Here is a 10,889-nt window from a genome sequence, read left to right as displayed (position 1 = left end):
TTCATCCGTGTTTATTTTAAGTTAAACAAGTGTCGTCATGTCAGTTCACAAGAACCTTTATACGGAGCGCTGAAGCCCCGCCCACCACTTTACCGAAGCTCCGCCCATCCATTATCTTTATTCTAGATCAGAAACACCTCAACCGACCACTCAAACAGGTAAAGGTGTGCTGAGCGTTCTGCCTGGAGCCACACAGGTGAACAGTTGTTTCCGGGAGCACAGCTGCCATGGCTGAATCTCAGCTAGTATGCATGGACGATGAACATGTTAACATGAAAATACCGGAGTCCAAACCAGAGTTTTATTACAGCGAGGAGCAGCGGGCCGCGCTCGAGCAGCTCTTGAAGAACGGGGATGGCGCGTTCAAGATGCGTCTCAAAGAAGATAATGTTAAAGACTTTCTCTCCGCAAGGGAAATCAAATGGATGCGGGACACCTTCCAGGAATACGACAGCGACTCGGACACCTGCTGCTCGCGGTCGCCCCATGATACGAGTGAAGACTCAGGTGTGCACTCAACCTACTGGCCGACCATGTCTGATACGGAGATCCCTCCGCTGGACATCGGTTGGCCCAGCAACGGCCATTACAAAGGGGTAACTCGGGTGTCGGTTTACTCCCACCCACCCAAAACCAACAGTCCGCATATTAAAGAGGTGGTCCGAAGACTTATTCAAGAATCCACAAAGGTAAGGTCTACCATTTATTCCAAACGAAATTGTATATTTTTATTTTATATATATATATATATATATATATATATATATATATATATACTTTTTTGTTTAATTACTAGTGAAAAAAATAAAAACAAATATTCCAATAATAGGGCAATAACTAACGAATAGTAATAACTAGTGACTAATGAAAATTCATAACTATTCATTAGTCATTAGGCTACTTAGTGATCTATATCTGTTCAGTTAGTCATCAGTACCTATGCATTATATACTAGTAATAGCATCAATAGTATCCCAACAAGTAACTATCCCATTGTTACTGGCAATGTAGGCTATATTTCTAACTTGTGTATTTTCATTTGTTGCTGGTAGCTATTCAAGTTTTACTAGTAACTGTTCTTGAGGTATTAGTACTTGGTTATAGTGTATTTCCAGGAGATTTTCAAAATCTAGTTCCTAGTAGTAACTGAACCCTAAATACATAAAATGTAACTGGTAAGGTAACTACACTCTTACAAATAAAGGTTCCAAAAGGGTGTTTTCACAGTGATGCCATAGAAGAACAATTTTTGGTTCCCAAAAGAACCTTTCAGTGAACAGTTCCTAAAAGAACCATTTTGAAGAACATTTTAAAAATCTAAAGAACCTTTTTTGAATTTGAAAGTTTCCATGGATGTTCAAGGTTCTTCCATTGATGCCAACAAAGAACCATGATTTTTAAAAGTGTAGTGGTAATTAGTGAGATATTAAATGTTACTGCTGGGGTAAATATTAAGAGTGTCTCATAAATAGGTACTTGGGTCTAGTAAATATGTATGTGTTTTGAAATAAATACTAATATCTTTTGGAATAGTTAGTAGAAATTTCAAAAACCTTAATTTTAAAATTGGAATAGGAACATATATAAAATATATAATATATAAAATATATAAAAATATATAAAATATATATATATATATATATATATATGTTGGAGTACTGGATAAGTACCAACAAATAAAGCAGTTACAGAAATAGGCTATATAGTTCGATTTAAGGAAATAAGTCATGTGTCTTGACTTACGCTAAGTCATATTTAAGATGTTTTATAGATTTATTGGTTTCATTTGTATGATTCACATGATGACGAAGCATGTGGCCTTAACAAGTTTTATTGCATAAGTTTATATGGGGCTGTCATTATGACATATTTTGAAGTTAATTGTCAGTCATGTGGTTGTGTACTTTCCACTGAGCATAAGATCATCTTTTAAAATAATTAACATTCAACTGTGACCTGACAGTTTTAAAAGCTACCCTTAAATTGTGGGAATATGGAAGAAGGAACGATTTAATAAAGTTAAGTACAAATATTAAGAATTAAGTTCAGCAGATTTAGTTTGCTGAAGAAGACATTTCTTCAGAAACTGCTGAGGCCTTGTCCGTGGGGCTATGGGTATTTTGGTGGAGTGCTGTTTATTTGGAAATCACCCTGACTAAACATTGATCTTTAGTCATACAAAATTATATGAAACAGAAACATTCATTTGAAAAATAAAATAAAACACTGCAAAAGGCAGATTGACTTTTAATAAAAATGAAAAAAGTATACACAACTGATAGTTAGCAAATACATTCTGAAAAACCGTTACATTCAGTTCATTTTATGTAAACAAATGGCAGTGTTGATGTGAAGTAATAAAGTGTGTGATATAGACCAGTTTTGCCTAAAAATACACAACACAGCTCTCTAGCCATTGGTTAAATCAGGTAGTATGTATAGAAATATCTCTAACCATTTGTACAATATGATGTGTGTCACTGTGAATCAGTTTCAGTAAAAAAAAATGAGAAGCAATAATCAGTCAGGAAATCACCCTCGTGTAGCCTTGGGAGTTATCTGTAAGTGCCTTGTCAATCACACTGTCAGAGGCCTCAAGTCATACCGCTTTGTTCCCGGGTTTACACACACCATGTGACTTCCTTAACAGTGGCAAGTATGTTATAATGCCACACTTTAGGTACAAAGCATTTCGACTGCCTTTACTCTATAACCCTCAATTAATACAAAAGATGTAATAAACATTTATGAAAAATGTTAACTCAAGAACTACTACATTTCATTGGCGCTTATAATTTAGTTATGTTTCCTCTCACAAATGCCTTGTAAATCTGAATACATCCCGAACACAATGAGATAATTATACTCAACAGCAATCTTTGGACCTGATTTTAATGGGCCAGCTCTGTTTGTAACAGCAAAATTAATACAGTATAATATATAGCTGGTTAATTTTATTGTAAATGCACAAACATTTTACTTGTGTGTTCTGGTCGTCACATCTCTTTGCACCATAAGTACACACTTATTTGTTGGTGGTTTGTGGTGAAACGTATTCAAATGCACTTGACAAACTGAGTTGCTGTTCTGGCAGGTGCTGCCCTTGTTTTGCACTGCTGTCGATTTACTTTTATACAGCAACCGAGAATGTTTTTTTCTTAATTAATAAACTGTGCTAATTTGTGATTTTACAACTCATCTCCAAGCACACCTTTTGTAATATTCTTGCTATTGTGTATTAGAAGACCAGACATTATTTGCACATGTGTGGCAATTTTATTTTATACTCTTCACATTCTAGGTACACTTATTGAGTTACTGGCCCGTAGTCTTTAGTTGGATGATATTTAGATAAAAAGTTCAGAGCAGATTGCTGACTAGAGTTTCGTTTTAGTTTCTGGAAATCAGGTGTCAATGTTAGCATTAGACTATGTCTACAGGACGTTGTATTTAGATATTATCCAGGTCGATCCTGATGCTCGTACATGTCTTTAATGTCATGTGTGCATCTGAAGCAGATGGTGCCGCCTCTTGAGGAACTGATAGAAATATGCATGTCTGAAAATGTTCAAAATAGCATTTCCTTGTACTGTGACTTGTGAAAGAAGCTTAAAAATGTTATTAGTTCCTTGTCGGAAGAATAGTTTATGATAAATAAAGCATGTGATTTTCAAATATTTTGAGGTTTAGCAAAAGAACAGAATCAGTGTTATCAAAAGCGATTCAACCTGTGACACTCCTGTTCAGCTTTTATCTGTGTTTTCTCTTTAATGCAAATTGCTTCCTCCTTATTTACATAGCTTTCGACGCAAGTCAGTGAGGATGAAGAAGGGATTTAGGCCTAACCTTAACCTAAAACAAGCTTTGAATTGGCCCAATAAATTTAAACTTGTTTTTCCACATCATGAGTTTTATGCTGACCTAGTTTACATTTTATTTGTTATAATGCCGTGGTGTGTGCTTTATATATAACACATACGTGTCCTTAACCCAGATTGACTGCTTTTTTCATAAATAGCTTGTGGCTCATGTTGAGTTTGGACTTTTTCATCGCTAATGTGTGTTATCTGCTCTGTGTTCTGTATGTGATTTCACATGTTCACTCAAACTGAGACAAACTACACTGTTGCACTGCAAACAAAAAGAGCCATCAGAAATGCCCAATGTGGCTCATTCTCACCTCAAAGCAGATGTAATGATAAGCTAAGTGAATTGGCTAAGCTTTAACCATGGTTTGGTTTCACTTGGTTTTCAGCTGGTTGCGGTGGTCATGGACCTGTTGACGGATCTGCTGATCCTGCAGGATCTGTTAGATGCTGCGAGTAAGAGAGGGGTTGCTGTGTACTTGCTGCTGGAGGAGCACGGCCTGCCACACTTCCTGGACATGAGCAGCAGGCTGCAGATTTCTGCGCAGCACCTGAGGGTGAGTGAAAACCATTGGTTGATACACAAGAAATTGTGTTTTTGCATGAAACTAAAATGAAGCCAATTTTAGGGTAATTATTTTGTGGCATTTTTTTTTTATAGCTAAGCACATTTCCCTCAAATTAGTATTAAAATAATGCAAAAAATATCTATTCTCATTACCATAATAAAAAAATAAATCTCATTACCACAATAAAATATATATATATATATTTCGGCATCATGTAGTATTTGTGGTAAGGGGTTTTATTTTATGATTTTAATACAAAATAAATTAATCATCAATGAAAATAATGGGAATAGTAAAGAATGCATTGTGACAATGCAAATTGGAGATCAATATTTGCCCTTGAATGTCACATTGAAAAATATTTTGGTAACAGACTTAATTTTCAATTTGATTAATTAAAATTGAAATTAATGATAATATATCACTGAATCTGACAATAATGCCAGGGTCATATTTTACACCAAATTACAAAACAATCAAATAAATTGTATATATAAAAAGTATATATTATTTAATTTATTCAACACAGTACAGTTAATTGTATTATTATTTCTTACAAAATTACAAGGAAATTCTGGTAAACATGACTAAGTCCATGGAGTTAAAAGACAAACAATTGTAATCTTAACAACACTATGCACTGTAAAAAAAAAAAAAAAAGTTGAGCCAACTTAAAATTTTAAGGCAACCAGCTTCAGCAGATTTTTGAGTTTTCTCAACTTGTTGTTTATACAACAAAAAGTTGAGAATCTCCTACAAATATAAGTTGAGAACTCAAAAATCTGCTGAAGCTGGTTGCCTTAAAATTTTAAGTTGGCTCAACTTTTTTTTTTTTTTTTTTACAGTGTGTAAACTTTTAACTTCTTCCATGTTTGGGAAACAAAAATCAGTGTGTGTTCTTCAACCCTATTCGATTTTTATTCCTTAACACTAACCATTAGTAAAGCAACACGTCGCCCTTTTATTCTTAAATCTCTGTGTGTGATCACACAATGGTAGTTAAAGTGAAGACGCGTGTTATCAAAACATCATAATGTGTGTATGTTAGCAATAGTCAGACGTGCCTTATCAGGCTTTGCTGGAAAAGAAGTCCAAAAGAACACGTGACTTACCATATCACTCACAAATGCATGTTAACAGAGTGTCAGCTGACCTTTAAGGGATCTGTGTGAACCTGAAACTCTGGCTGATTCTGGAGCTGTTGCCACAGGGTTCAACTGACTTCCTGGTCTGCTGTGCACACACATAACCACGCTGTAGAATGAAACCCAGCGCTTTCTGCAAGACTGCTCCAAATACTGCCGATCTCCCTAAGATACACTGCCAATGAGCCTTATCTATGTGGATTGTTTTATGTAGGACACTAGGGCTTTTCATCTGACACCACTTTACACTGAGCAATAGAGTTGGATAATTCAGCATTGTTATTTCCTGAAAGAGGATCTGCAGATTTCAACAGGACTAAGAAAAAAGGCAACTTGATCTTGTTTAGGAGAGTTGTGGAGTGCTCTCATCTCTCACGCTTCTGCTTTTTCCTCATCCATGCCAGCCTTGTACTCAAAGTCCTTTTGTCGCTACAGTATTCCTTTCTTTTGAGTCCTTCAGTGTGCAAATGAAATTGCCACACCTCTGTGTGCAAGGATTTTTTTCATTAACCTCTCACTACCGACTTCCCACCTTGCCCATGTCAGGTGTGTTTTTCTGACACCTCATACCTTTTGTAAAATCCAGATTTCCCACTTTATACTGTTCATGCCAAAAACAATAACTATAAAGATAACAGTAGCTATATCATCCACACCAACAGAAGATAATATTACATTTATTATCAGCATGGCAGTTTTGTTGTCAGCTGCTATTAATGTGCAAGCTCTTTAAAGTCAGTGAATTTTGACTGTCTGCCAATGTTTTATTGTTCATTAACTGGAGAAAAAAATCATTCTGAAAGATATACCAATTAAATCGTTCTGCTGTGTTATTATCGTTACAGCTTATAGGTTTATGGAAACTATTTTCACTAGACTTATGGACACTATTTTCATAGAACTAGAACAATTATTAAAACCTTTAGTTAAAGATATTGTCATCTTTAATGTAAATGGGCCTTAACTGCGCTTTAATTACCTTTTTTTGTGGTACAAGCCAGATCTTGGTTAAAAGTTATAGCAGACTGTGCATCGTTTACTGTCAGACAGTATGATATAGATCTTAGCTAAGACTTGGTCATGAATGACTGGGTGTTTTAACCGGACCGTGTCTGTTTCGACATCCTCATTTATACGCATAATTGAAATGATACCGCGGGAAGTAAGCCCTTGAGCTAATGTTGGCAATTATTTTCCATTAACAAAATCTTGTCTGGAGTCTGGAGTCACTTGTGTCTGGATAAAGAGATCTTTCTTTATTCTTCAGAGCAGACTTGTAGTAATTTTGTACATAACTTAAATGCAATGCTAATAATAAGATTTTTTTCTCTCGCATGCCCCTATGTCCTCAGTTCCTGACCTCTTGTTTCCTCATACTGTAATGATTTTACTAGATGGACCCAAAATGTTCAGTTCCTGTGAAACTCACAAAGCATCATTGATAAAAAAATAAAAAAAGTTACTGCAACTAGGGAAACCTGTAACTTTTTTTCTAAATGATAAATTGCCCGCACCACCAAATGTTATCTTGCATTCGGATGCCTGATGTTATTGAACGGAATTGTGTGAGACCGTTCATTAGTAGTTATACAAAATTATTTTTTACATTTGTTTTTGGTGTTTTTTGACTTTTTATTAGTATAGGACAGTGTAGTAGTGACATGGGAGAGAGAGAAAGGGGGTGGGATTGGGAAAGGTCCTCAAGCCGGGATTCGAGCTCTGGACGCCCATAACGCAATGCTATCCGTGCCGACGTTATACAAAATTATTTTGATGACAAACTCAGGCATTTCAGAATAACTAAACCAGTATTATACATGGTGTGCAATAGATTTACACTCCCAAAAATGATTCAGTGTACACAGTTTTAAACATTGTTTTCTCTCTTTCTACTCTTTCAGAACCTGCGTGTGCGAACTGTGAGAGGCTCCGGCATGCCAATGTCCTTTGGTCGTCTGCCAGGATCGCTGTGCTCCAAGTACATGTTGGTAGATGGAGAGAAAGTGATGTTTGGATCATACAGGTTCGTATACAGACCAAACATTACATCTTGAAGTTTTGTCCACCATTGTGGTATATTGGTTCAATCTTTTATCATTTCATTTACTGTACACTTCCCATCTTTTATAGTTTTACGTGGAGTTCCTCTAGGATGAACCGCAACACAATCACTGTGATGTCAGGACAAGTTGTTGACTTCTTCGACAATGACTTCAGAGAGCTGTATGCTGTGTCTGATAAAGTGGACCTGTATCGTGAGTTTCACATCAGTAAGCCGGCCCTGCCAGTTCCTGTGCTGAAAACGCCAGCAGAACCCAACAAACTCACAGTTCCTGTATCCATGTCACGCTTCCAGATCTCTGTAGGGGACACCAAACAGGCCGACCTAAAGGTGCCTGCACATAAATACCATAATCCTAAGTACTCTTTAGTCGTTGGCAACAGTCTAGGTGTGACTGGCTCCCTGCAGGATCTTTCTAAGCTGAGAGACTGTGTTGACCATGCCTCTGTGAATAACATGGAAAAATTAATCTACACCAATGGGGACAGTGTACATCCACAGTCCCCTACATCCCCGGATGGGACAGAGGATGGTAAGGGCGATGGGAAGAAGCCTTCGCTGTTTGGTTCAAAAAAGCAGCGCTCTTCTTTCCGGCATTTCTTGAAAGGCAGAGCAAACAACCAGAGTCCAGACACTCTCTCTAAAACAACCCATCAAAGCACAGATGTGAAACAGATCAGTCACAAAGACACTAAGATTACCAGCAACTCCAAGGAAGCATCTTGGTTGGCCAATCATATTAACGAGCAAGAAGACGCATCCAAACACATTACTCCTGCTCCTCGCAAGATCTCAGAGACTGACAGCACTGGTGAAGTTGAAGACACATTTGAGATGATAGAGAGTCCACCACAGGTGAAGTTTAAACTCAAGAAGAATAAAATGGGTCCAAGGAGTGTTTCTCTTCAGACTATTGCCACAGATGGTGAGGATGGTATGTATGCTGACCCAATTTTGTTTTTTGTTTTTTTGTTTTGTCGAGCAGTGCAGTGCAATGTTTTCATGCACAGTTTGGGAAAAAAAATTTAATTTTCATTTTCAGATAAAAAAAATGTGAAAAAAATTCTAGGTTTGCTTGTTTGTAGAGCTACTCAATTTGGGCCAAATTTTCAACATTTCAACATTGCTATTTTATTTTACATTACTATAAATAAACTATATAATTATAAACTATAAAACTACAATAATACTATTTATAGCTGTCTTAATTTCTTTATTTACCAATGTTTAAGAATAGAACCTTTACTTTGATGGAAAACAACAAGGAGCCATTAAAGCTTCATTTTTAAGCACTTCTCATTACAGCAAGTATGAAAAGATGGTTGGCACATGTTGTGTTCCCAAACGCATGTTAAAGTGCTCAAGTGGAGTGGCATTGAGACATATAAGAACATAGTGCTGCGCTTCACTCGGAAACATTGCAGCTATTGTTTATTTAAATTGCAGTCCTTTCATAGCACAAAGCCATATCAGAGTTTTATTTAGATTAATCGTGCAGCCCTATTTTAATTTTGTATAGACTTGTTTGACATCTTTTGTTTATTTTCAGGCCTGAGAGGGCGGAGGCGTAACCAGAAGAAGGCCTGTATTCAGTCCTGAGGTATATCTGCAAAATGAATCAACAAGAATATGTGCTTATAGATCAGGATTTTGGATGTTAGGACATATCTCAAAGAGAATATTAACAATTTATTCTGTAAAAAGATGTACAATGTATTCTGTTTTTTCTTTATTATGTTCAGTTTGGACAAGATGTAGACAGTGATTCTCCTTACACTAATATTGATTCAGCTGTAAGCTTAAAAACTAAGTATTGGTGCTGTTTTTAAAGGGAAGTGAGGTTGTTTGAACAACCTCTAAAATGCTGCTGACACTGCAAGGAGCTGGTGTCAGAAAAAAAAAGACTGAACTGTAGTGCACTTTCTGTGATCATGTGACCTCCTGCCAATTACAGAGCTCATAGGTGGACTGCAGAGAGCTTTGAATGTTAGAGTGAAGATGTAGCATGTTACACACATTTCCTGTTCAGCAGATCTTTGCCCTGCTTATTTACCCAGGCCTAATCAGTTGCACTGACCCAATCCTCAAGCCTGTGGCTCCCTCAGAGTCATAAAGGAAGGAGGGAAAGCTCCAGCAAAGCTGACAGATGACAGATGAAAACATGCCTGATCAGTTACCATTGAAGGTGTGGTCACATTTACCATCGCTCAGAAACATTTCGCAGGCGAAATCCAATAATTTCAATAGGCAACTGTAATATTGAGAGTTTTACTTGAGGCTGAAAAGTGTCCCCACGTAGATTTATTGGGCTGCATTGGTTTGAAAGTGACTTTTAAATCATTTTGTTCAATAAATAAATAAAGCAGTCCAACAATGTAAAATTAATGGCTTTATGTGTACATGGAATGATTTGTACACTTTTATTACTTTCTAAATATAAATTTCTGTACTGTTTCTTTAAGAATTCCCACAAAACACATTCTTGATTTAAAGATGCACAACAAAACAGCAGAATGTATAAGAACGTCTTGAGGGGGATTTATAATAAAAAGCAGACATCTGTTTTGCATGTTTACATAAAAAACAATTACAATGCAGCACAGGTTAAGGCAAAAATGTGTTCTGTGTGAACTAATGGCGCTTGGAAATAATAGATGTTATGCAACTGATTTTTAGATCAAGAGTGCCAATAAATAAAGGGCTGTGACCTTAAATATATTGTTGCTTCTTTTTTTTTTTTCATTTAACTCCAGAAGATGTGATCTTGCACTGCTTGAAACTGTCTTGACGAAAAGACAAAAAGCCTAATTTGCCAAATGTTCGGTTTAATTGTGAAGTGGCTGACAGTTACTTTTACACAATTTATCAGGTTTATCATTACTATAGATGTGAGCGTTCAAATGTCATTATGGGTTTTGGTACGCTTAGAAAATGACAACTATAGAAAAACTAGTATCATACCGAATTCTTTGACATCTTGGAAAAGAAAATGTATAGAGAAACTAAAGGGCTTGATAATGTACTGAGTATTTGTGACCCTTGACCACAAAAACAGTCATAAGTAGCATGGGTATATTTGTAGCAATAGCCAACAATACATTGTATGGGTAAAAACATAAATTCTACCTTAAGTGGACCAGATCACCTAAATCCACCATACTGTTGAGGATTCTATATATATATATATTATCTGAACACCTCTCAGGTCATGGACAGGCTGAATGGTCAGTATTGAGGTGATGGTTAA

At 36.3% G+C, this 10,889-nt stretch overlaps 1 protein-coding gene across 1 annotated transcript; it reads left to right on the top strand.

Annotated features, from left to right (window-relative positions):
* The first annotated feature begins 135 nt into the window (after positions 1-135).
* On the top strand, positions 136-10,353 carry fam83fa (family with sequence similarity 83 member Fa). The gene is made up of 6 exons (XM_079405224.1): positions 136-689; positions 4,256-4,423; positions 7,482-7,603; positions 7,711-8,576; positions 9,192-9,242; positions 9,700-10,353. Exons 1-5 carry the CDS (start codon positions 228-230, stop codon positions 9,239-9,241), a joined length of 1,668 nt encoding a protein of 555 aa, XP_079261350.1. The 5' UTR covers positions 136-227; the 3' UTR covers position 9,242; positions 9,700-10,353.
* The last annotated feature ends 536 nt before the right edge of the window (positions 10,354-10,889 follow it).

Source organism: Barbus barbus (assembly GCF_936440315.1).
Source record: "Barbus barbus genome assembly, chromosome: 4".
Lineage (NCBI taxonomy): Eukaryota > Metazoa > Chordata > Actinopteri > Cypriniformes > Cyprinidae > Barbus > Barbus barbus.
The sequence above is the reverse complement of the archived record's forward strand: the minus strand, read 5'-3'. Positions and strand labels throughout refer to the sequence as shown.

Bases quoted from the DNA above. Each gene is read 5' to 3' on its own strand.
- fam83fa (XM_079405224.1), top strand. From the start codon at position 228: ATGGCTGAATCTCAGCTAGTATGCATGGACGATGAACATGTTAACATG. The intron at 7,604-7,710 runs GTTCGTATACAG...CATCTTTTATAG, and splicing joins GTGATGTTTGGATCATACAG to TTTTACGTGGAGTTCCTCTA. The intron at 8,577-9,191 runs GTATGTATGCTG...GTTTATTTTCAG, and splicing joins TGCCACAGATGGTGAGGATG to GCCTGAGAGGGCGGAGGCGT.